The sequence below is a fragment of the Labeo rohita genome, chromosome 18, assembly GCF_022985175.1.
Source record: "Labeo rohita strain BAU-BD-2019 chromosome 18, IGBB_LRoh.1.0, whole genome shotgun sequence".
NCBI lineage: Eukaryota > Metazoa > Chordata > Actinopteri > Cypriniformes > Cyprinidae > Labeo > Labeo rohita.
The window spans coordinates 33,136,967-33,164,143 of NC_066886.1; the positions used below are offsets into that span (position 1 = coordinate 33,136,967).

The 27,177-nt window shown below is 34.6% G+C and overlaps 1 protein-coding gene across 1 annotated transcript; it reads right to left on the bottom strand.

The window, feature by feature from the left end:
- Nucleotides 1-4,540: 4,540 nt before the first annotated feature.
- lysmd2 (LysM, putative peptidoglycan-binding, domain containing 2) lies at nucleotides 4,541-13,131 on the bottom strand. The gene is made up of 3 exons (XM_051135607.1): nucleotides 12,594-13,131; nucleotides 11,476-11,810; nucleotides 4,541-5,146 (listed from the first exon to the last, which is right to left on the bottom strand). The coding sequence occupies exons 1-3, from the start codon at nucleotides 12,846-12,848 to the stop codon at nucleotides 5,098-5,100; spliced, it is 639 nt and encodes a 212-aa protein (XP_050991564.1). The 5' UTR covers nucleotides 12,849-13,131; the 3' UTR covers nucleotides 4,541-5,097.
- Between the last annotated feature and the right edge of the window lie 14,046 nt (nucleotides 13,132-27,177).

Below are 27,177 nucleotides of genomic sequence, written 5' to 3' on the forward strand. Positions count from 1 at the left end.
TTTGTAAGTTTTTTAGAATAGAATAGAATAGGATACAATAGAACAGAATAGAGCTAGTGTTAGAGGGTCAAGTTTTTAAAAATATAAAGAAAAATACAATAGAACAGAATAGAATAGAATTGTTTTAGAAAAACAGAATAGAATAGAAACAGAACACAACAGAATAGAGCTAGTCAAGTTTTTTCTAAAGGGTCAAGTTTCTAAATAAAAATAAAACAAGTAGAATAGAATAGAATACAATAGAACAGAATAGAGCTAGTGTTAGAGGGTCAATTGTTTTATAAAGAAAAACAAGTAGAATAGAATAGAATAGAACAGAACACAGCAGAGCTAGTGTTAGAGGGTCAAGTTTTTTCTAAATAAAAATAAAACAAGTAGAATAGAATAGAATAGAATAGAATAGAATAGAATAGAATAGAATAGAATAGAACAGAATAGAGCTAGTGTTAGAGGGTCATTTTTTATAAAGAAAAACAAGTAGAATAGAATAGAACAGAATAGAACAGAATAGAATAGAATAGAACCGAACAGAACAGAACAGAACACAGCAGAGCTAGTGTTAGAGGGTCAAGTTTCTAAATAAAAATAAAACAAGTAGAATAGAATAGAATAGAACAGAATACAATACAATAGAACAGAATAGAGCTAGTTTTAGAGGGTCATTTTTTATAAAGAAAAACAAGTAGAATAGAATAGAACAGGACAGAATAGAGGTAGTGTTAGAGCGTCAAGTTTTTTTATAAAGAAAAACAAGTAGAATAGAACAGAACAGAACACAGCAGAGCTAGTGTCAGAGGGTCAAGTTTTTTCTAATTAATGTAAGAAAATCGAAAAATAATCATATTAATGTTACTAAATTCTTTCAATTATTCTTCAAACATGAATTCAGTTTAAATAGTTTCATTATTCTGCTCAGTTGAGTTACATTTCATTCAGTTTAGCTCACTTACAGTGTTGCGAGTTCATCTAGCGGGAAATAAACTCAATATGAAGGAAATAAAACTCTGTTTCAAGTATGAAACAGCTCCCAGCTCAATTCCAGTGTCATAATTTTGCTGTAGCTGTTGGGTAAACGAGTGAACATAATCTCATAAATTTAGATTGGGTGACATTTTTATTGGGGCAAGGTTTATAGGTTGCTATTTTATACACTTCACAGTAGCTGTCTTTACTCTGATATTTTTACCTTTTATATTTCAGCTGTTTCATGAAATTGTTTTGTGTTTCTTATAAAATTCTTATGTTATATATTGTTTAAATTTTGCCTATATATGTTGACCCATAATAGGCTTTTTAATACTGGGTCATCACACTGTATATTAAATGAACTGTGTCTTTTTTTTCCTGACCAATAACAACAGAAATGTTTTATTATTATTATTATTATTATTATTATTATTATTATTATTACACTATTGAGTCTCACCCTGCAATATTCTCTGGACTAAGTGTTATAACGAGCCTCAGTCTATATACTGTACCTTTACTATTATTTTTATAACTACAAAACATTGTAGGCCCTACAATAAAAAGTAACTCGTCTAAATCAGTAGTGCTCACCTTTTTGGACTCCAAGACCCTCCTTTGTCCTTTATCATATCATTAAACAGGCCTATCATTGGCCTACAGTCCAGATTTATGATTTATTTAAAAAGATTTTTTTTTTTTTTTCTTTTACTATATTTGCAGGTTTCTATAAACATGCACTTAAGTTTTTTTCTTGCTGGATTTGAAACATGGGTTTGAAGTGTTTCAGTCAACACAACAATAACACAAGAATCATTCAGTTTCAGCTCTGAGTTTATTGCATTTCATTAAATATCTTTTAATGTTTTTTGAACTCTTTGGTAATTTAATTTAACATTTTACCACAGTTGTTTTGTTACTTTTCAAATGTCATTTATGCATCCTGTACTTTTTATTCTTCTACTCTTTATTCCCATAAAATTATGATCTAAACAAAGGATAAAGTAAACAATTTGAACAAAATTGTTCTGTTTTTTTTTTTTTTTTTTTTTTTTTTTTTTTTGAATGTGATTTACATTTTTTCCTGAAAATGTCCTTAAGATTCAGTGTTTCTGCACCACAAGTTATTTTATGTTTTTTTTCCCCCTTCAAATTATTGAGTGGCTGGCGCACTACAAATAATGTATAGACTCAAAAAGTTAAATATTATTTCCAAGCATTTATACCGTCAGTACAGCTTGTGTATACAGCTTGTTTTTGCATATGGGCCCGGGACTTGCTACACCACTGGTCCAAGACAATATTTAAATTAAAACAATATGAATTAAAACAGTTCATTTTTCATGTTTTGTTTGTTGCAGCCTTATACAGTCTAAACCCGGTTAAGTTGAATTTACTTAAAAAACTTAAGGAAACTGGTTGCCCTAAAATATTTAAGTAACGTTTACTGGAAAACTTGAAGTAATCATTACTTAAATATAAGAGTCATTTTAACAACCATTTTAAGTTGAATTTACTTAATGCTTTTAATTTATCTAATTACTCCATTCCTCTAATAGGTACTCACTGACTCCCAGAGTGCATTGCGACATGAATAAATTATGCAATTGCTTTGCTTTACTGTTGTTGTTTGTATTTGCCAATTTCATTTGCTGTCTTGTGTCAGTAGTAGCACAACAAAAAAACAAACAAAAAAAAGCTCATAAAATGGTTATTGATACAGTTAATAAAAATAAATAAAATTGAGTTGTTACCATTGTTGTGATTCACATGCTGAATGTTGAAGTCTGTGTGTGACTCACACACATTACCCCAAATATTAAAAGATTGTATCAACACAAATATAAGCTTCTTGTAGTGTTTATAAAAAATAGAAAAACAGTAAAATTGTAAAAGATCATTAATCAACATGAAAAGTATGCAATCTAATTATTTAATTAAAATATAGGTCACCTTCTAAAAGCAACCTATTTATTACTTTTCTTTCTTTGAAATCAAATAACTCTGATTCCATGTTGTATTGCTGCAACAATAGAAAGAACACTATAGTAATATAAACAAAGTTCCAAATGCCCAACCAAAAGTAACACTATTCACTATAATGGTGAGTATTAAAAAAAAAAAAAAAAAAATTGTGATGTTCTCTCAAATATTTCAGTTGTATTGAAAATTCAACATTCAAGATGACTTTGGGAAATGAGTGAATTCAAGTAGTGAAAGAAAGATGTGAGTGAAAAGTCTACTAAAAATTGCCCCATCTCAAAAACTTTTTCTTCTTCTTCTGTTGTTATGTTGCACATTAGCAACATATTAGTGCACTGCTGCCTCTCACTGGTTTATTAATGTCATTGGTTTCTTTGTGGATACTTGGATATTTTAAGTAAACATCACTCAAAGCAAGTAAGTAAATTGTTTTATTTGCCTTGAAAGTAGCTGTAACTTAATAAAACCTAGTAAGTATAGTAACTAAGTAAAGATAACTAATTGTAACTAAGTAAGGTAAACTATTGGGTTTTACAGTGTAACAGCTTTAAATCACTTTTTCCCACATTAGTCTACACTCCATACACCATAATGACAAAGCAAAAACATTTGTGACAACATTGGAAATTTATTACAAAAAAAAAAAAAAAAAAAACACACCAAGTACATTGCATAAGTATTCATCCCCTTAACTCAGTACTTATGCTGTGTTCACGCCATATCGTAATTACCCTAATTTCGAAATGACAACATGTGATGTTCTATTCGGAGCTGTTCACGTCCTCAGACTCGGAATTATGCTTTTTTATGGCAACACTATCAATGCCTAAACAGAGCCTACTTTAGTCAGGTGGTACAGCGGTCATCTGGCACAAGTCGTAGCTCTCAGAAGACTCCCAGTTCACAAGTTGTAATTACGAGTTCTACGAGGACGTGAACACACCTTTAGTTGAAGCACTTTTACAGCCTCAGGTCTTTTGGGGTATGATGTGACAAGCTTTGGAAATCTGCATTTGGCATTTATCTGCTATTCTTCTCCTCACCTCTTCACAGGCTCTGTGAGCTTGAACGGAGTCTGGCAGACATTTTCAGGTTTCTCCAGAAATGTTTGATTTCGTTTAAGCCCAGGCTGTGGCTGGGTCACTCAAGGACATTCACAGAGCATTGTATACTTTTTTTTTTTTTTTAAATACAACATGCAGACACATTGTCCCTGCAATCTGATGTATAAAATAATCCAGTTTTTATGCTAATCATCTCAGGGCTGCATCTGTTGATTCATTAACATTTCATTTGGATGTGCAGATGCATCACTGTAATTAACAACAGTTGCTAATGTAGAATCTAGCTATTTATGTGTGCACTTTTCATCTAGAGCAGTGGAACAGCCTTTCACACATCTGTTATGGCATTTTCCAAAACACTCTGATGGCAATTCAAAAACTAATTTACGTTTACTGTATTTGTACAGTTTTGTATGACCTGAGTTTGCCCTTTTTCTATTCTGTGGTGATGCTGAAGGATGACATCCATCCTGTAATAATAATCTAAAACGTTGATCCGGATCTATAATCCACAAAACGGGAAGCTCTCATTTCACAGAAGCATTTATTCTGCATAATCCAAATCAAACAGCACAGTAAAATATTTTTATTAAACCCCAACACAGAAAAACACAACATTCACACCAAAACAGCATTATTTATCCCTTTCAACCCCACACATAAAGCTTTTATAGGCAAACAAAACAAAAAATGATAACTTAAAATCAGCAGGCAGCCACACAGAGTCCGGGTTGTTTTATCTGTGGTAGGTTACGTTGCTGCACGGACTGCAGACATAGTGTTTCATATGAGCGTCGGTTATTATACGTTTGTCATCTACATGTGGACGGCTATTGCTCTTCCTAAAGAAGATGAACTCGGCTGTAGCTTCTTTACTGTTATGGGAGATGGAACAGTGATGATAAAAATAGAAATAAAATCACTATAATACTGCTTAAGAAGGCAATGACGGACCTTCAGCACAATGTACGGCGTATGGTCCGGTGTTGCAGTTTGGTTACAGGTAGAGTAAAAATGAGCAGGCAAAAGAGTGATGATACGGGTCATTGTCAGCGCTGCAGGTCAACAGATGAAGAAGAATCCGTCAGATCTCCTGATATGACGATGTTGAGTTTGCTAGGTCGTCTTCCTCTCTGAAATTAAACACAAACAATATTTAAAAAAAACTGAATGTATATAACAAATGTGTCATTTAGGCTTCAAAGAACTGAAAGTGAATTTTAATGTGATGTTTTAATGTGTTCGATCATTTCAGATATAAACTTACACTATTCCTATATAAAGCCTAAAGCAAATATTTAAATAATAAAAAAATAAACCTAATTGATAGGTCATCTTTTTACTTAAAATCTTATATATGTTGAGAGATCTACACTGAAATTAAATTGTAAGGTAATTGTAAAACAATATTTTATTTATTTATTTATTTGTTTGTTTTCCCAGTTCTCTTGAAAAGCTCAATTTGGAAAAAACATTCTAAAATGAATTGGCTAATTTGTAGGGCAGTGCATTAAAGTTAACAGGGTTTAAAATAATAACTCTCTCCACTTGAGTTTTCATGTCACATTCTCATTGTTTTTGACCTATTCAACATGACTATAAAATCATAAAGTTAAAGGTATAACTTTTACATTTTAAAATAAGAATACTACTGTACGGTAAAACAACAAAAAAATAAAAATAAAAATAATAATTCTATTAAAATAATTTTATCTTATTTTTCACAACTGTATAATTACAATACTAATATTTACATCTTAACCCATTTAATCCCATCATAAAAAAGGTTTTCATTTATAAAGCTCTAAAAACCTTACTGACTGATGTTTTGACACACTTACTGCAAATATGGAAAAAATAAAGGGTCTCAATTAAATATGTGCAGTTTCACATAGTTAGTGCAAACTGTGACATGACCAAAGCAGTTGAATTCCTGTTTGTACCTTGAGAAGATGATGACTGCATCAAAGCTCCAAATCAAAAGGATAGTAAAGTATGTTAACATAGAGATATAACAAAGATTTTGGTACACGTTATCTTTAAGGTGTCTAGTATTAATATATGAATTCACATTTATTCAGCTTTGTTGAGTGTGGTCATAAACTGAGTAAACATATTGACGGTCACAATAGTGACTGGTGGGATAACCGTGAATTTAGGTTTACAATATAAATCCAATTCTAGTTGTTAGTGAAGTTTGCACTAAAATGTTGCAATGACAAAATATTGCAATAAATTAAAAGTTCTAATGTTACAAAAAAGTTACAAAATTGATGTTGTAATACTGGAAGCACTAATATGCAAATATGATGATATATGTTACAAAAAAAGTAACAATTTCAAAATACATTGATGGTTGTATTTTTTTCATCAGTGTTGTATAAGATTTTTTTTTTTTTAATGCATAATAGTAACCCTATAATGTGATCAAACAGTTTAAAATAGCTGGGCTAACATATATAACAATTTAAAAAATATATATTTATTATTTCAAAGGGTTACTAATGACGCATAATTTCATTTCTAGAAAAAAAAAAGGATTAAACTGGTTAATTTCTTTATTTTAAAAACTTTAAGCCACTGAGCTTCTATTTTGGCCAAAATCTGCAGGAAGACCTTAAAGTTGTTTTGTTAGCACCACATTTATAAATGCTTCTCATTACAAATCTAGTTAAATGTGTTTAGATAAGTTTGGATAAGCTGTGTTTAAATAAGTACAAATAAACAACCTAAATTTCATTTTGCCCACTTCCTGTCATAGGCTGCAACCCAGACCTCTCAAATGCACAGTATACTGTGCACTGTGTGCAAAAGTGCTGTTTTGTGCACATGGGACACTTGGTTGATTTACTAGTATTTGTCAAAGGGTGCAGTATACTGCATATACAGCAAGACAGTGTGACACAAGGTAATGCATTTCCATTTACAATGTGACTTGAAGTTCATGAAACATCGCCTGCAATTTTGTGATTATTATTTTTTGATCATTTGATTGTAGGTTAAAGGGACTGTCCACCCAAAAATGAAAATTCTGTAATCACTCCGTAATCAAGCCACATAGTTTTGGTTCCCATTCACTTCCATTGTATTTTTGTTTATACAATAGATGTGAATAGGAACCAAAGTTGTTTGGTTGCAAACATATCAATGTATTTTTCATGTTCCACTGAATACAGTCAGTCATGTAGGTTTGAAATGACATGAGGGTGAAAAAAGGGTCATTTTTGGGTGGTCTACGCTTTGAAGAATCCCTCACAAGGTCAATCATCTCCTCCAAACAGGAAAACGTTCACTGAGATTTCTGTGAAAGCAAATGCATCAGGATCTGATCTGGCCCTGTAAGACTTCCTGTTGAAACACAGGAAATTTGTTTAAATTGAAACCAGCATGTTTGCAAGTCAATAAATGTTTCCGAATTGACAATTCCTGGGTAAACAACAACCGATGATCAGCGCTGATGACCGAACTGATGATTTCCATGACTCAATCGCAGCATTGATCTGATGAAAACATCACTTCTGTTTGATCGGTGTGTGTAAAGGACAATGGCGTTTTTTCAGTGTGAGTGTGTGTGTGTGTGTGTGTGTGTGTGCACATGGATGAGCGCATGTGTACTTCCTTTCCAGAGCTTCATGATTAATTAAGCAGTTTGTGCTCATATTTCTTACGCTGACTGAGAAAACATTTTCATCGGTTGCTTTTCAATTCAATGTTTTTACACGTCAGTTATCAAACAAATGTGAAAACATGTTACAGGAAATGGTTCACCAAATGCATTGCATTCGTCACCCTCATCACATCACTGACAGCAAACTTTCATGACAGACTGAGAAGCACTGACCACCAACTCAACTGCCCAGAATGCTTAAGGAACCTCAAGAAGAATTTAACCCTGGTTTGACACATTTTAATCTGTCCTCTTTAAAAGCTCTTGTTTAAAAGTCTTGGAATGTAGCACATGACTTGCAAGGACTACTATGGTGCTTTTAATGTACGTTTTTTGAGCTTGACCGGCTCAGCAAGATGTAATCACACTAAAACATCAATGTGAAGGTGACGAAATGATGAGAATTTTAATTTTTGCATGAAGTCTGCACTTCTTGTTTCTTGAGCTTCACACAGAGAACAGAGTTTAAGACTCCAACAGGTCACAACCTGCAATTTACTGCCATCAGACGTGTGCCAAAATGTGGCAAATAAGCGCGTGGGTGAGCTTGACTTTAGTCTTTTTCAGCTGTGAGATTGATCTGACCTGACTGGTTTTAAAATGTCAAATGTATGTTTTTCTTCAGGAAGACAACAAGGCCTCTCTCCACACACTGCTGCCTGACCCACAAATCTGACTGGCTTATTCAGCTGAAATAAAAACTGCAGCATTTCAGCCCGATGGATCTGATGGACAGATTTCAGTTTCTCAGCACAAGTCAGCAAACCTCATTCTCACTCATCCTCTCCTCCAGTGAGCTTCCTACCTACACAGCATTTCCACAGGTGTGCTGCTGACCAAAACAGTGCTCAGTATCATTTAAAAAGCACAACTTGTGCTACCTAAGACAGCAATGCATGTAATGTTTACAGATCTCACAATGTATTGCAACAAGGTAAGAAAAAACAAATCATCTAAGATGGCCAATACATATATGAGGAAGAATAACTAGAAATTTAGATTAAGCCTTGTGCGACCTTTTAAACATTTTCGTTCTTTTCAGTTTTGTTTTTGATCATATTGCCAGGTGCATAAATTTTGGCTTGTGTATTTTTATTGGAATTTTGCTATTTCACCCCCATTTCCTTTAATAAATCTATTTTGCACTTGGTACAAAAAAATAGTTCCTCTCAGCACCTTAAGGACAAAAATGTCCCCATTGAAACCCATTAAAACTGATATTTTTAATCACAGTGTCATTTAACTGTAAAATGAGTTATTATTCACAATATTATTATTTATTTATTTATTTATTTTTACCATTTTTTACCAGATGGTGCCATTTTTTCAGATTTGGCCAATAAAGCAAATACTTGCTTTATTCCTGCTTCTGCATATTATAGAGCCAATTGGATAAACAATGCAGCTATAATTGTGTGGGTGTGTTGGTATGGATGTCAGAATGTGGTTTGTATGTGTGTCATAAAAACAATTGCATGTGTGTGTGTGTGTTCTTGTAATATTTGAGAGAGAAAAACTCTACTGCAAATCACAAATCCAAAATAAATCTGGTACTGCGCCCAAACAAAATCTTACTGAAAGCTAATTTTTGGAGATATCAACCTCAGATTCGGAACACAACTCGTTTAGATTTATGGCTTTGATTTTCTAGCAAGTTTAGAGTTTAACATGTTTAAAAATATATATATTTTAGATAAAATATTGTTCATAAAGCATTTTCATAAATTTAAACCTCTATAACATTTTTTTTGGTTTCACTTTTTAAACTTTTTCTACTTCAACAATAATCTGCCATGGGTCTTCCATAAAATGAGACCAAACTTAGGTCCGTGCTCCCAAGCTTCAAATTTTTATGACCGTTTTTTGACCTATGTGTACCGTTTTTATTGATGCACAAGTCTTAATTCAATACTTAACATTAAAATATTTAATTATATAATTAAAACAGACTATGGCCACGTACACACTGCAAATTTCAGGAGTGACAACCACATTTAAACAAGAGAGTGAGTCCCGTAAATTATTGTTCCAAGTGTGTACGGAACAGCAGTCACTCCCGCATTTGTAACCATAGCAACATTTTGGTGTCTTGTGGGAGTGAATAGGAATTTAGCCATTTGGTAACTGACTTTTTTTTTGGCTAAAGACTCTTTTTGTCTGTCGATGTTAAATAAACTGCTGATAGACGTGTTGTGTTTTGTTTATGCCCGGGAGGCCGCTTTAGAAAGCGCTGTCTTGCAGTGTTGCCATGTCCTCATATTTACAAGCGTGTTTAGGCATGTTGTTTCGTCTTAGCTCATAAAGTTAGGCTATAACACCAATAAGATTTTTTTGGTGTTATAAAACAAAAAAAAATTGTGTGTTTTAGTGGGGTATTTTTGTGTTTGTCCTTGTTTGTGTTTTTTTTTTTTTTTTTTTTTTTTTTTTTTCAATGAAGATCTGGCAACACTGACACTTTACCACAGGGCTCGTGAGCGGTTAAGACTTCTTTCACTATTTATTTTCTTGGATCTCACATACAGACGAAGATATATTTCTGATGCGTGTTTAAATACAACATTACTAGTTGTTCAGGTGGGTTCTGTACACACTGCACTGAATATCTGTATTTTTGGGGAGTTCATGCGTTTGTCACTCCCGTATTTTAGTGAATTATGTGTGTACAGAACACGATTAAGGAGTAAAAGGTGAACTGAAAACCGAATTTAGCTGCCTATTTCACCCAATATTTTCAAAGTTGAATTACATACGACTAATACAATATGACATCTTTAGCTTAGCAACATGTTGACATCAAACTACCAAAATATTTACTAGAGCTACATTAACTTTCAAATGTTTAGAATCTGTAATTTTTTTTTTTTTTTTAAAAGTCTCTTATGCTCATCAGGGCTGTATTTAATTGATAAAAAAAAATACAGTAAAATCAGTAATATTGTGAAATATTATTACAATTTGAAATAACCATTTTCTATTTTAATACATTGTAAAATGTAATTTTTTCCTGTGATGTTAAGGTGAATTTTTAGCAGTCACTACTAAAGTTTCCACAAGATCTCACATGATCTGATGACCTGAGCTGAGATCACATGAGCTGATCTGGAAACATTTTTTATTCCTGAATGTTGGAAGAAGCTGTGCTGCGTAATATTTTTGTGAAAACCTATGATTCATGAATTTTGTTGAACATCTTAAATGTCTTTACTGCTGACACTTTTAAACAACTAAATAAAAAAAGTATTAATTTCTTTAAAAAAAACAACAACTTTACTTGCTGCAAACTTTTGACTGGTAGTTATTATAAACTGTTGGAAATTAACAGACATTATGACACATAGAGAGTAGTAATTTTAAGTTTTGTTGCCTTAAAAAAAAAAAAAAAACATTTGTCATCCCAACTTGCTACTGTAAACAAAAACTTGCAATGCTTGCTCCGCCTCCAGTGTCCTCTGATTGGTCCACTGTTTTGGAACCGACATTGATGAGCGGTGCTGTGTGTAAAAGTTGAAATTCTTTTAAATTGTCAGTGTCTTAAATACAAGATGCTGCAAAGACGCAAGCGCAAAGGGCAAACACGTCCATCTAGCATGTGTTTACACTGAAAACAATGAAAAGTGCCACATTGGAATGGAAAAGCGTTTTCTATGTGAACGGCTCCTTAGAAGGTAACTGCCTATGTAGACAACAGACAGCTGGGCAACTTTCTAGGGTTTGGATCAGAGCTTCCGTTTCTCATTATTAAAGAAGTCAGGAGGTTTATTAAAAGAACAGAGCAGATCAAGCAGGTTCGTTTACCTCTCGCCGTCCTCTTTCAGTTTGCGGGCGGCTTGTTTGGACTGTTTGATCTGTAAGTCCAGCCGGTGTAAGTAGTCTTTAGCGGACAGCTCTTCCGCCTGCACGGGTCGGGTGTTGGGCTCCGGGGCGGCCGGTTCCGGCGGAGGCGACGGGGCGTCCACGTCCTGACTCACGCACGGCGAATCCTGAGGCGTGCTTCCCTTGCTGTCGGGTGACTCCAGAGACAGTCCGTTAAAGAGGGAGCGTTTTTCCGACTTAACAGGAATATTCAGTGTGTTTCGGAGGAATATGCAGTCATTGCTGAACAGTTTATTGACCCGTTTAATTTGCTCCATCTGTGTACAAACACAAAGAACAACATATGAAGATATCAAAAATTAGATGCTACTTTCACAAAACACAAACCTGGTGTTTGCTTGTTCTACATTACCAGCAGGTGTCTAATGTAACCAATCAAACTACAAGAGCAAATATTTGCTTAGAACTGAAGATCAAGGTTATAATCAAATATGTGACTTATCAGTTTACACATGCATTTGATTTCCAAATCTCTCTCTGCACACTAACTAATGGCTGGATGTTTGGTATTATGATGCATTTCATTGTGTCTGCATCATAAACAATCATATGGTATTTTCACTGCATTTGGGGCATCATATGATGTTTTTGTCATGCAGAACAAGCCAATGACACTCAAAACTCAAGTGCAAAACACTCAAACTTCACAATTATGATGCTTTAAAATGCTGTAAGCACTTCACAGCCTTTTTTGACCTGAAATACGGTATAAACAAGGAGTTTACCAAGTTTTGAGACACAAAACGTGCAGGTGCCCATGTTTATAATAACAGTCAAAAAAACTGAAAGCTATTATGATGCACAGCAACGTTGCCTAACTAGGAGTTTACTAGATTTTGAAACATATCATAAGCCCAAAAACTGCTGCAGGCGCATATAATGTCCCACAAATGTTGTCTAGATAGGCAGCTCACTAGTTTTCAAGACACAGTCCATGTCGCGCAGTATGATGCCCAAAAAGGATGTGCAACAACGTTGAGTCTGTAAGGAAATTACTAGGCCGTGGTTTCTTGATATTGATGCATGGCTCACATTCTTACCGTAACACCGTATTTGAGCGCTATGCCCTGCAGAGTGTCCCCGTCCGTTACCCGGTGCTCTATGTATTTCTCTCCTAACGGCGCAGTGACGCTCGCGGTGCTTCCGTACGAGCGCGTCTTTGTGCGGGCCAAACTCTGCGACAATTCGCTGTCCGACTCCGAACCGGACCTGGATCTGGGAAACAGCGGCTGTCCGTACCGTCCGCCTCCTCCATCATCCCGCAGCGGAGGCAGCACCGGAGAAAACTCCGCCATCTTCAATCCTTTATTATTAAGGCTGCCGTGACGCGCACGCTTGACCACCGACAGACTAGTATTATTCACAGGATATAAATGCGCATGTTTCCAGCGTCACACCCCGAGCAGCGCATTCTCCGTGCTGATGTTTAGAGGAAACGACAAAGGTGAGTGATTTTTCCAGTCGCCATTGTCGTTACCGTGGGCCTGCGCGAGAGACGCGGATCGTCCAGTGAAATCTGATCTCCGCGCGTGTGATGATGACACCCCTATCTACTGCGAACCAGCGCGTCGCGTCTTTCAAGCTTGCGAATGGAATGTGACGTCGCCAGGCAGTCGACCAATCAAAGGCTTTAGACGAGCGTCGCGTCCCTAGCGGTGTAAATTCACAAACGCTCTTAAATCCCGCAGCGACTCTTGCTTCACATCTTTCAGAGAATATGTTTATGTACTTTTTATTTAAAGAATGTTAATAATAGCGTATATTTCGAAAGAAAAAGGGGATATCCACCTTATTTTTCTGTAAGAGTGCAGTGTTTTCCCTAGGATTTCGGGGGGATTACCACGGTACGGTACTTTTTTTGGTACATTACTCTCTGTGTAATAACAAAAACATTTGTTTCAGTGGAAAAATCTCAGTTTCAACATTTTGAACAACAGGGCCCTACAATCTTTTTTCTTGTGTGTTTTAATTTTTCTGATAATCAAATACAGGCATTAAATATTTATTTATTTTTAATGAAATGAAAATTAAACCTTTTATTTGTTGCCAAAAAAACAGTTTTTCTGTTATTATTATAATTTCTGCTTTTAATCGTTTAATTACATTTGCCAGAAATAGGAATGTTTAAACACCTACATTATACTGTACAAAAGTAATACAAGACTAATACATTTTTGTTACATGTTAAACCGTACTTTTATTCTGACAGGTTGCCATTTAGTTTTTGTGTGTATACACTACGGTATGATGCTGATTTTCTCAAATGAAACGCGATATCGCAATCTGAATTAAGTGAGAGACCTACTTTTGATTTACTGCGGCATTATAGAGTAAATTCCGTTTTTATGAATGGACTCCGCGATCCAGTCCGCGTTTTAGCGCAGGACAAATTGTAGACGCGTGACCCCGTATATTATAATAATGGCAGGGGAGCACTGGAGTGGGCGGGGCCATTTGTAGATGTTATGTGTCAGGCTTCCGGTCTCATTCACTTCCAGCTGTTTTAGCGGTACAAAACAGCTCGTTTTGCTGCTTGATATTGCAGACTTGTGTGTCTTAACATATTATTTGTATTATCTACAAATAAGATAATATAATGTATTATCTTAATTATGAACACACTGGTTTGTAGTGCAAACAGTTTTACCCTTTACTGCACGCTGTTATTCTTCTCATTATTTCCCTAATGAACCGGAAGTCTTGCCCACAGGCTTACTTCTGCGTTGAAGAATTAGGTGGATATTTTATAGGAAAACTTCACAGTAATAAACACATGCTAAAATAGGTCTTTAAAACAGGAGTAAACATGTTTAGAACTTATGATGGATTCTTTTATGAGTTTTAAAGCTGTTTCATTTAGAATGTTGTGTTATTTGCAGTGTTGGGGAGTAACTAGTTACATGTAACGGAATTACATAATTTAATTACAAAATAAATGTAATTGTAATTAGTTACAGTTACTGAGAAAAAATGTGTAATTAAATTACAGTTACTTTTGAAAAAATGCCAGAGATTACAAAGGGGGTTACACCTGATTTTTTTCACACACCCACCCCCACTTACAGATTTAATTGACTTTTCTTTCATAAATTGCATTGACTGCTCTAAAATGAGACACCAATGTTTCAGGTGTTTAGGACACAGAATAGGACACATGCTTATTTGATAAGTGTTTTATTTCCTATTTGGGTTTATGCACGTACTTTATTTTTTAAGATGAATTGTTTTTTCCAAGGCATTGTTAGATGCTAGTGTTTTCCTGTCATAACTATGCAAACATTTGATTTCAAACCCAGTATCACAGCTATTAAACTATTTCTTGTTATGATTTTAAATCTGTATTTAACCTAACAATGATCTCAAAGTAAATAAGAGCTGTTAACCCTAGTGAAAAAAAAGTATACTTTATTGTATTTGTAATATATTTCCTGTTTCAATAGTACATTGCAAATATACTAACCAAAAATTGTACTAACCTTAAATATATAAAAAGTGTATTACCACCATGCTTTTACCTATTTTCACACTTTAAAATAATTGTAATTTAGTATATTTTCTAAAAAATATATTTTCTAAAAATATACTTGAAATGTAGTTTTGTTTGTTTTTAAAAGTGTATTTATTTGCGCTTTATGTAAATATATTTTAGTATTATTTTTAACTGTGTGCTGAAATGTAACAATGCATTGAAAGTATACTTTTAAAGTACATTATTAAAGAACTTGTTAGTATGCTTTAAGTTACATTTTGGAGTAATTTTTAAGTGTACTTCTTCATGCTTGCAACAGAAAGTAATAAAACATATGATAAATGCATTTAAAGCTCATTTAAAACATTATTAAATGAAGTGTATGCATACAAAAGGCTACTATTGTAATTGTGATTTAAGTATTTTAATAAATTTATACAATGTCACAGAGAGGTCCATGTACATCAATGCATTTATAATTTTATACCAACAGCACACCATACGAACACAAGAAAAACTGTTCTACTGGACAGGAAGTTCAGCTACTAGTTTGTGATGTCACAAGTACAGCCAAGTAAACACTATTGCATGGCCAAAAATTGAATTTCACTCACACTGTTTTAATGACCCTGACAACGAGTGCATTCAGCATTGGGGAAAAAAATTGCATATTTTTACTCAAAAATAATATATTTATGGTGTGTTGCTTGTATATTTTGAAGACACCCTTAATTAATTTGTAATATACTTGTAATACAAACAAAGTACACTTTAATATCACTAATCAAGCATGCAATTAGCTTACATAGCATATACTTACTTAAAGTATACTAAGTATACTTGAAGTTGTTCCAATTTAGCACATAAAAGTACACTAAATACACTTACAGTTATGCTTTACTACAATTTAATTACAACAAAAATATACTTAGCACAAAATTAGTTGTTCCAAAATAGCACACTTCAAGTTAACTAATCAGTAACACACTTGAAGTATACTGACAATTAGTCTGGCTGCAAGTATACTTAGCATATTTTTTTTTTTCACTAGGGAAGTCTGAATTTGTGGTGGCTGTGCTTTAAATTAAATTATTACACGGCTCTGTGGAATGCCTGATTCTGATTGGTCAGTCATGACATTCCAAGGTAGGTTATTCCTCAGTAACAACTGGTAGAAGCTAATAACTCAGACTCATTCGGGGCAACTTAAGTCTGTGTTATATGTTTGATAGTTTTTCTTGGTGGAAGCTTTGCGTTTGGTTAGCTAAAAAAATATTAAATCTCAATTCAATATTATGTGTACAATTTCTTAATTCTGTCATCGTGGTATCGTGGACTTGCTCTATTGTTTCATACAAACGCAACTGCTTTTTTTTTTTTTGGTACACTGTAATGGATTATCATATAACTAACAAACTAGTACTACTACTTGATTATTTATATGGTGAAATGTTGTGTAAGAAAATTATTTTGACATGATATATCTAAATAATCTATCAAGCAGCTGTGTAATAAGTGAAATAATGTAATACATCCAGCCAGTTAACGCAAAATAAAGATGTATGTTATCCCTTACTTATTATAATCTTATTTTCAAGTGATAAAGGATAAAATCTGACAGTAATCAGTGTTACGTGTTACTGTAAGGTTAACTCTGCCTCTGTTTCAAAATGATTAGCAGTTGAAAATATTAGAAATTTAGAAAAGTAATCAAAAAGTAATCAAAAGTAATGTTACATTACTTTAATAAAGTAATTGAATAGTTACACTACGTATTACATTTTAAATCAAGTAACTTGTAATCTGTAACCTGTTACATTTCCAAAGTAACCTTCCCAACACTGGTTATTTGTTTAGAATCGCAGCTGTTCATTTGCGCAGACTGAAGAAATGTAACACCGCAATGTGACCAAACAAATTGCACAACACTCTGAAATGCTTTCAGATGTGAACTAAAGTTATGAAATGAATGCTAGTGATTGGACTGAATGACAGTACTGTATGTGCAGACAGTATTGCCTGAAATGTGAAACATTTTAATCTGCTTCTATGTATCTAATCATAAACGCAGATAGTGAGGACACACAATATGATCCAGCCCACATAAAAACCCACATAAATACTTGCAAAATTACACACTTATGGATTTGTAATGGAAAATGAAGAAAAAAAGAAGGGGTGTGGGAGACAATAACTCTTCACCTTTGAGATGTTTCTTGATTTTTTTTTAAAACCATATGACCTGGTTTTGGGAGAAAGAGGAAGCAGGTGCCTACAAGTTGGTGGACTGTGGTTGCACAGGTTGAGTTGCAGGCAAGCGAACAATCAGAAGGGAAACAGATTTAACCGACAGAGAGAGAGGCCACTACATCATTTCACTTTTGACAGCGCTCTCATACATCTTTTCTGATTCCCGTCAGTTCTCTATTGTTGCTGCAAAATGAAACTCTGATGGGGGAAACTGGACTGTTGGAACTGTTTTGTCTGTAACTTTTGTGTGCATTAGTCACTTCTCACTATTGTGGCAATAGGCTTAATTCACTGATTGTCTTTAGAACAATTTCTGCAAGATCATGTGACACTGTAAACTTAGCTCTGCCACAACAGGAATCAATTAAATTATAATTTGTAAAATTTAAAAAATTGTAAAAATTTAAATTAAAAAGTCCCTTGTTTGTCCTGAACAGTTAAACTGCCCGCTATTCTTCAGAAAAATCTTTTTTCAGCATTTTTGTGTATTTGAACCCTCTTCCAACAATGACTGTATGATTTTGAGATCCAGCTTTTCACACTGAGAACAACTGAGAGACTCATATGCAACTATTACAGAAGGTTCAAACACTCAATGATGCTCCAGACAGAAAAACCATGCTTTAAGAGGCGGGGGGTGAAAACTTTTGAATTCAAAGATCAGGGTAAATTTAACTTATTTTGTCTTCTGGGAAACATGTATCTTCTGTAGTTTCTGAAGGGTAGTACTAAAAAAAAAAAAAAGATATTTAGGAAAAATAAGAAAAATGTAAACATCTTTATCCTGTTCAAAAGTTTTCACCCCACGGCTCTTAATGCATGTTTTTTTTACTTCTGGAGTATCAGTAGAGCATCAGATACAAACAAATAATTTGAGGGACCTGAAGGATTTTTCTGAAGAACATAGGGCAGTTTAACTGTTCAGGACAAATAAGGGACTTGTGAACAACTATCACTAAACCAAAAAACACAGCTGTGGATCATTCATGTAACAACACAGTATTAAGAACCAAGTGTATGTACATTTTTGAACATAAAACTATTATTTTTTCTTGTGGACTATATGAGTTCAGACTTTAGTTCCTGCTCCAACACACCTGTCTGTCATTATCAAGTAACACCTTGATCAGTTGCTTCAGGTGTGTTTGATTGCAAAGTAGCTCACCAGGAGTAGGGTTGGTCTAAAGAACCGCTCTGCCCCCTACAGGAAAGCACAGGTACTACATACAAGTACAAATGGACATGCATGAAAAAGCATTCAACAAGGACGAGATAAATGCATTCATTGCTCTAAAAACAAACACATGATTTTTTTATTGTCTTTGTGTCTAGTAATTTGACCTGACTACATAAATGACTTACCTGCTCTATATGACTTTAATGTCAATCCAGGTTGCAGTCCTTACTGGAAGCAGCAGGTGCTGTATGTTACCCAACACCCTCAGCAGACAATAGCCCTGCCGCTCCGCCATACAGGCCGCTTGTAAAGCTCATTACTGGATGACTGAATTAATCTGTGCCATGTTTTGTTTATTTAGAGCCTCTTGAATAATGTTTCCATAATGTCATTAGTGTATACCACTTCATACACACATGCACTTATATCCTAATAGCACAGAGCTTAAGTGTGGCAGGCGGGTCACATGGTTATGCATATTTTAACAGAGAAACTGAGGGCATCATGATATTCATTGCACACGCTTGCAGGTGAGAAGACATGGGCAGATGTTCCGCTGGAGCGTTTTATTTAAGCTTTCACTATGCCAGATTATATGGCATTTTTAAGGCAACCTGTTCTAAATACCTATTTGGTCTTGCATATATTATTAATCAACTAGATTGCTTTGCAGATGCTAGTATGAGGTTGCCAGGGTGCTCTGGATGGTTTATTGTTTTCAAGACAAAAACCATAAATTCCAACCAAAATAACAGCACACCTCTTCTCAACAAGCTGCATGATTCGACATCTTAATTCAGGTTTGTTGGACAAAGAGTACGTGTACTACAGTACTACTTGACTTTAAGCATTGTCAAAGACAATTTGTGTGAGAAACAGGTGATGAACACAAATGTCAAGGTGTGTGTGAACATAAGCAATGGGCGTCAGAGGGGTCACACTGGTCGGATGTTCTTCGAGCAGGTGTTGAAGGGCCCCGGAGGATTATTCATCAGAACGAGCTCACGGCATCTGTCCGTTCTCATGTGTTTTAGCTCACGCAGATGCCACTTACACAAGCACTGTCTCATTTATAGTTAATGGAGTGTAAAAACATCATCTGTATGCTATTAAACAGAGGAAAAGGAGTGTGCTGTGTGGGCAGGGATTCATGTCAGGTCATCTCAAAATAGATGTAGCCCGTGGCCTTTTATTATTGGACGGTGGATGGTTTTAATGGAAATGCTGAAGTAAGGGATGAGTCATGTCAATTTGATCTACTTTCATGCTCCTCTCCTCTATTCCATTGATCATCTGTTCTCTTTTTGTTGTCTCTCATGTCAGTTTTTATGCAATCATCTTCCACTTCAAACATCAAAGATCCTGATCAAACATAGGAGCATGTGTCAGATGGAATAGCTCTTTATTTATTTTTATTTGTTAAAATCCAACAAAAAGTGATAAACATACTCTGTATCAGTCAATACTGTATCAGTCATACTAAAACCGAAATATATAGTACCAGTTATAGCATAAAGCACCTGTTCATCCGGACTATTAAACTATATTTTAGTTATGTCATTTGCTGTTATTCATGGGAATGAAGTAGTCCACTCACTCAAGAATATAATCATTATATTCACAGTAGTATAGCAATACTGTAATCGGTTTGGTTCATAACTCAAAACTAATTGTGCTGAAAAAAGGCAGTGTTCCCTTTTTTGTCATTTAAAAACAAACTCTGTATTAGGTGAGATCATGGGCAATTGTAAATAGGGGGAAATTGTAACACACTCAGTTCCTCCAATCAGAAATAAACTAGAGTGTTGGCACTTGATCTGCACACGTTGACATACTTTTCTGTTGGAAAATGAACATATTTAAACGTAAAACTACATTTAACCATCTGGTATTGTTCATTAGGGGGTCACACTGCTGTTGTTCACGATCAAAAGTAAACGAACATCTGAAATGTACTTTTTTTTTTCTTTCAGTAAAACCAATGTAGTATTTTTTCAATAATATTGTACCCTTTTTATTTTATTTTTTGAGAGAATTGTACTAATTAATATCTATGCAATAATTTTATGGTCACATTTTTTCATGGGATATATTAGAATATTTTTAGATTATTTTTCAATTATGGCAGTGAGACAATGCCTTTAAAATCTTTTTTTTTTTTTTTTTAAATCAGATTAGTGCCATCTGGTGGGAGTAAAAAAGGAAAAACTTCCGAGTTGTGGATTCAGATATACATATATGACCCTGGACCACAAAACCAGTCATATGTGTGTCACAACTGTGTGAATGAGACGTACGAAGACAAAATATGACGGAAAAGTCTTTAATAACATCCACAAATGGTAACTCCAGACAGGACCAGCAGGGAAACACACACCAACATAACCTTAAGCTCTGACAAACAACACTGAACTGAATCCAACTTATATAGGGGTGCTAAGGATACAAGGACAGGTGTGGGTGATTAACCAATAAGGACTTAACAAGGAACAGAACAGGAAAGACCATATATGGGCACAGATGGGAGAGACCAGCATAAACATCCACAGGGGTGTGACAATGTATCACGGGTGTATTTGTAGCAATAGCCAACAATACATTGTATGGGTCAGAATGATCAATTTTTCTTTTATGCAAAAAATCATTAGGATATTAAGTAAAGATCATGATCCACAAATATATTTTTTGGATTTCCTACTGTATCATAAAGATTAACTTTTGATAGTAATATGTGAGTAATATGCATTGCACAGAACTTGATCTGGACAACTTTATAGGTGATTTTCTCAATATTTAGATTTTTTGCACTCTCAGATTCCAGATTTTCAAATATTTGTATCTCAACCAAATATTGTCTTATCAATGGAAAGCTTATTTATTCAGCTTTCAGATGATGTATAAATTTCAGTTTCGAAAAATTGACCCTTATGACTATTTTTGTGGTCCAGGGTCACATATTTAGACATTCTCAAAGGTTCTCTAAAGGTTTAGATTTTTTTTTGGTTTGAAAAGTTGGTTTGAAATGTCAGTATTTGCATTAATTTTACAACAGCTAAACCTGAACACAGACAAAATTAATCAAAAAATGTAACAGAAATGGACAGGAATGCTTTATTAGAGGTTAATCAATCTGATTTCAACCTCTTATTTAAGCCTTTTGGCTCAATTATATATTGGCATATTATTACAGACACTAGAATAGTTCCCTAGTCTTTTGCAAAAATAGAAATAGACTTTTGCCGTTTGAAAGCATATATGATCTCTTACATCTTTTGAACCATATAAAAAAAAAATCGTATGTAACGTTAGTAGATACTAAGGGGGCGACTGTAAAACTCTGACTTTTTGCATTTAATTTAATTATAGTCTTGACCTTATTAGTGAAAATATATCAATTAAATTATTAATTGGTGCACCTATAGTTGTTTCTTGTATTAAAAGTTGACTGGTGTATTTGAAGTAGTCTGTGAGTTATGAAGGAAAATGTAAAAAATGTTACATTTGCCCCTGGTCTCCTCTACTGTCAGGTTCACACTGACCTCTGCTGATCGCTGTGGCTATCACATGTAATTCATCTTTCTGTGTGTAGGTGGCGCACATGAACAGATAATGACCGTTTGTCACTCTTCAGAATGTGGGTTATGACAACTACTACAAACAGTGTCAGCACAAAAAAAAACTGTTACTTCCTGTTGTAAAAAAAAAAAAATGCATGTTGCAATAAGTTGTTTGTGCACAACTGTTTGTGTGTTTTTTTGTTTGTTCTGGGTGCAGCTGAAATTATAAAGGAATAATATCTATCTATCTATCTATCTATCTATCTGTTTGTCTGTCCGTCTGTCTGGAAACTAGCCTTCTGGCCTCTTCAGCTGCTTCTAACCACAAACCCAGTTAACAAGTCAATGTTTAACTTCTGTCACACCTGCTGTTTGTTCTTTTCCTTACAAGGACATTTAATACAAAGACTCACTGTCTACTCACATCCTACAGATCTGACGTCATGTGCACAGAAACATGTGTGATCTGTGTTAGTGTTTTTTCAACTGAAAAATTATTTTTGTTTATTTGTTTATTTTTTTCTAATGTACACCAGTTGTTGTTTGCTGTTTGTGAATGTGAGTGTATTTTTGTGCATCATTATATACAGTACACTATTTTTGACTTTGTGTGGACATTTTTTGGTCTCCATAAGCAAAAGAGAATGAAGCGTTTTGAGAATGTAAAAATGGCAGTAGTTTTGTGTGAGGGGTAGGTTTAGGTGGAGGGTGAGGATAAAAGCATAGAAAATATAGGCCATAGAAAAAAAAAATTAATTACACCTACGGGAAGTCGTCATAAAATATGGAAACCTGTGTGTGTGTGTGTCTTTGTGCACATGAACTGAAACACCAGCAGATCAGACCATGCAGACTGGAGAACTCAAAACTAAAAGCTAAAAACCTGAGACTAATGCTGTTTCAAATAAACATGAAGCACAAGTTTTAAACATTTTGGAAATGTGCGGATGTTTATTTTAATCAGGCTATTTTGTGCCGCACTGTACCATTCACTGACACAGTTTATCAGGACAGTCATCAAAATCTGCTTTAAGCATTACTGAAAACAAACAAACAAGAAATGTTTTTAGTGTCATTGTTTTTAGTTACTGAGGTGACAGTATCATGGTAAGTCAAGGCTTATGTTTTTTTTTCTGCTGGCACATTTGGTAGTTCAGATTTTTACTTGACCTTACAACATTTTCACAGGCCCAGACATAAAAGGTATCTATGTAACCTTGTATTCTAAAAAATATGGTTATATTAGAATACTTAAATATTACATACCAGCGAAATGTCGGTTACACTTTATTTTAAGGTTTCCTTGTTACAGTGTAATTATACATTTGAGTACTGAGTAATATTAATGAACGACATGTACTTACTATGTGGTCAGGGTTAAGATTAGGGTTACTTATGCATAATTATGCAAAATCAATTGTTATTATATAGTAAGTACATTTAAAGTGTAACAAGCGTACCTTAAAAAATAAAATGTTACCTAAATTTCATATCAGTGTGCATACCAAAATTCTCTACACTGTAAAAAATAAAAATACAATTTGTTGAGTCAGCTTAAAATAATTTATTACTCTGCTGCCTTAAATGTTTAAGTTCAGTCAACTCAAATAAGTTTAGTCAACTTGAAATGTTAAGTTGTACTAAGTAACAACTTAGATATTTGCGTTTGCTGAACTTAACAGATGGGTAAGTAACGCAGCTGCCTTAAAATTTTAAGTTGATTCAACTCAAATATGTAAGTTGTCACTTAGTATATACTTTTTTTGAGTTGACTGAACTTAAAATTGTAAGGCAGCCAAGTTACAAATTATTTTAAGTTGACTCAACAAATTGTTTTTTTACAGTGTAGTCCATTTTCAATGCCACAGCAAAAATACTACCAGCCTAGCTAAAATAAACAGCAAAGAGTCACGAACACAACAGAATATCACAAATTAAATTGAATGTTAAATGTTAAAAGAAAGTTTGAAATACTACAAAAATTAAAGTAATCAAATTTACAATAACACTTCTGTGTATACAATTGAATATAGACTAGTCCTTATTAAAGCTTATAAAGTTATTCAGTCAAAAGCAGTGAGTGATTTTTTTCTTTTTCTTTTGTTGTTTAATTAACATTAAAGGGATCATCAGTTGCAAACTTCACTTTTACATGTTGTTTGAACATTAATGTGTGTTGTCAGTGTATGTACAAATCTACCCTATAATGATAAAAATCCATGCAGTCGTTTTTAATTAATCTGTAAAAATAATATCCCCTTTTTCAAATCGAGCCATTCACACTGACAGAGGCAGCTCTCACGATAGTTGATTGATGTGAGTGTCTTACCTCAGAGCCGCCCTAAATCAGCTGTGGCAGTCAGACCTCCATTGTTTGGATGTCGGAGCAGGAATGTAAGTTAGACAAGAATATTGATTGAGGTGTTGTGTTGCTGGATGTAATAATGAACATAGTGGTCGTCATTTACTCCCGACATCTGAAGATGCAGTGGATTACATTTGTTTTTGAAGGGAATGCACCTCCCGATCTACATATATCCGTCTATGTTCATGCAAATCATTCGTGATCCAGCTTCGCTTACAGCGGAAGTGAGTATAAGGATATTTTTATGAATCTCTGCAATCACCTTTCCTAATAATGTGCTAGTTAGCAAGTTTCACGGCTAAATGCACTAAATGCGGCTAAAGTAAACTGGCTCGTCACTCCACAGAGAGAAGAGAGGGGCGGGGCGAGCAGAGCTCATTTGCATTTAAAGGAACAATCCCTCAGAATGGGATGATTTTTGCAGAGCTGATTTTGGCAAGGTAAGAAGGGTGTTGTTTTACACAACCATTGAGAATTTTTAACCAAAGTATATTATAGACTTTTCATTAAGACCTTAAAGAATCAAATCAGCTTGTGGAAAATGGGCATCCGATGACCCCTTTAAGGACACAAACTGCAAGTTTACTGGGCTGCTGTCACTTTAAGAACTAATGCATGGATCCAATAAACAGGCATGTCTAATTTTCACTGTTTGTGGATCTGAGACATAACCAACCTTGTTTATGTAAATACTTACCATTGCTTTTATCTAACACAACACAAAGAGATTTGCCACTGGAGACACCTAACAATCATCACAATGGGAGAGCCACTCATGCTTTTTCCTACAGGGAGCTTCCGTGGCTGCCGGTTTCCAACAGGAGGCATATGTGGTTTCTGGTTTTCAACAGGCATCAACCATGGTTACCTGTTTCCCACATGCAGCACCTGTGCATGCCAGTTTACCACAGGGAGCTGCTGTAGCAGCCCTTTTTCAACAAGGAGCACCCATGGCCAGCAACTATGTGTGCAATAAAACAGAACCTTAGCTTAGAAGGGGGATTTTTTTTCTTGCCTGCTGAATTTGCCACCAAAAAGTCACTATTTGTATATAAGTAAGCAAATACTTAAGTCTCTAGGATCATTATTGCAGCAATTAATGTTTCTGGCATGTTTTATGTGATGCAGATAAGTGATGCAATGTGTAGCTTTTCATTTCTTAAACCACCATGCTGGATGACATACCCATGTCCATTTTCCAGGATGACAATTCCAAGATTCTCAATACAAGATCTCAGCCAAAAATTATTGCACCTCTTAATGGAAATAAATGCTGTGATGTTGCACAATGGTATCAAAGCTAAATGTGTTCAAACTAAATATTACAGTGTCCAATAACAAAAAGCTACACACACAAAAAAAGGTACTGGCTAGGCGGTGTATATACCACAAATAAATAAATAAATAAATACATGTTTTATAATGAGTGTAAATATGAAACATCTAGAGTGCAAAACACACACACACACACTTACACACAGAGTTACTTCTTCTCTGTTTGACTGGGTGACCTTGACCTCAGATCAGAATCTGTTGTCTGTTATCTGCACATAATAAAAATAAATAGACATTTGTCTGTTCCTCTCACTGGATTCCACAGGTCCATGTGCTAGATTTACTTTCCGGATCCAGTAATGTTCTAGACGTTCTGAAATTTGATTCCAAACCCAGCTGATAGATCACTCATTGTTGCTGTCTGCTGTGGTTTCTCCGTGATTCCAAACACACATACTGTAGCCAAAATGAGATCACAGGAAGCCCCACAGCTCATTTGGGACAAGTCTAATCACAGAAAATGAAGAATACAGCTGCTGAAAAGAAATAAATTCAATGACGTCAGCCTCAGAGTGAAACATTTTGTTCCTTTCTGACACACACACACACACACACACACGTTGTGTTTCCATGTTTTATGGGACATTCCATAGGCGTAATGGTTTTTATACTGTACAAACCGTATTTTCTATCACCCTACACCTAAACCCAGCCCTCACAGGAGACTGTGCACACTTTTACTTGCTCAAAAAACTCATTCTGCATGATTTATAAGCCTGTTTCCTCATTGGGACTTAAAAAAACCCCACAAGATCAATATTTACTGGTATTACTATCCTTGTGGGGACACACACACGTTGTGTTTCCATGCATGCACGCGCATGCACACACACACACACACACACAGGACTCAATGACTCATTTCCCCTGTAGCAGCGGTGAGGTCTTTTGGGCTGGTGTTGATTAAGGATGAGATAAGCTCTGTTGGAGGTTAAGACACAGCAGGAATGATGTAGTCTCAATGACATCATACACCTGGCATCTCCAAAATAATCCCAGAAACTGGATCTGATTAAAATAAAACCTCACCAGCAGATTTCACTGTATATCACCACACACTCCAGTCTGCTTTTGTGAAACAGCTGATTGACATTAGAAGACAAACTATTCTTTATTTTACAACATTTATGAATTTATATTTATCTTTTGAGGCTGTACCAAGGTGTTAACATTCATTCTTCAAAACTTTCCATTATGTTAAGCTTACATTTTTTATTAGTAAATATTCCAATGCTGACTCGCGTCTACTTTCACTAGTATTTTCTTCTTTTTTTTTTTTTTTTTGACGTTACTAATGTTAAATAGGTACTAGTAACACTGGAATCGATACTATTCACTGTTAAAATTATTACATGCACAATCATGGACTATTCATTGTCAGTCAGTAAACCTTAAATTCAGAAGTGACAAGTAATGTATTGTTGCCCTTTTTCTTCTTCTTCTTAATTGAGTGCTTTGATAGTTGTTCTAA

What these genes read in the sequence shown, in the direction of transcription:
- lysmd2 (XM_051135607.1), bottom strand. Translation starts at nt 12,848, where the DNA reads ATGGCGGAGTTTTCTCCGGTGCTGCCTCCGCTGCGGGATGATGGAGGA. An exon ending in CGCTCAAATACGGTGTTACG is followed by an intron (nt 11,811 to 12,593) that starts GTAAGAATGTGA and finishes GTTTGTACACAG; the next exon opens with ATGGAGCAAATTAAACGGGT. An exon ending in CTGAAAGAGGACGGCGAGAG is followed by an intron (nt 5,147 to 11,475) that starts GTAAACGAACCT and finishes GTTTAATTTCAG; the next exon opens with AGAGGAAGACGACCTAGCAA.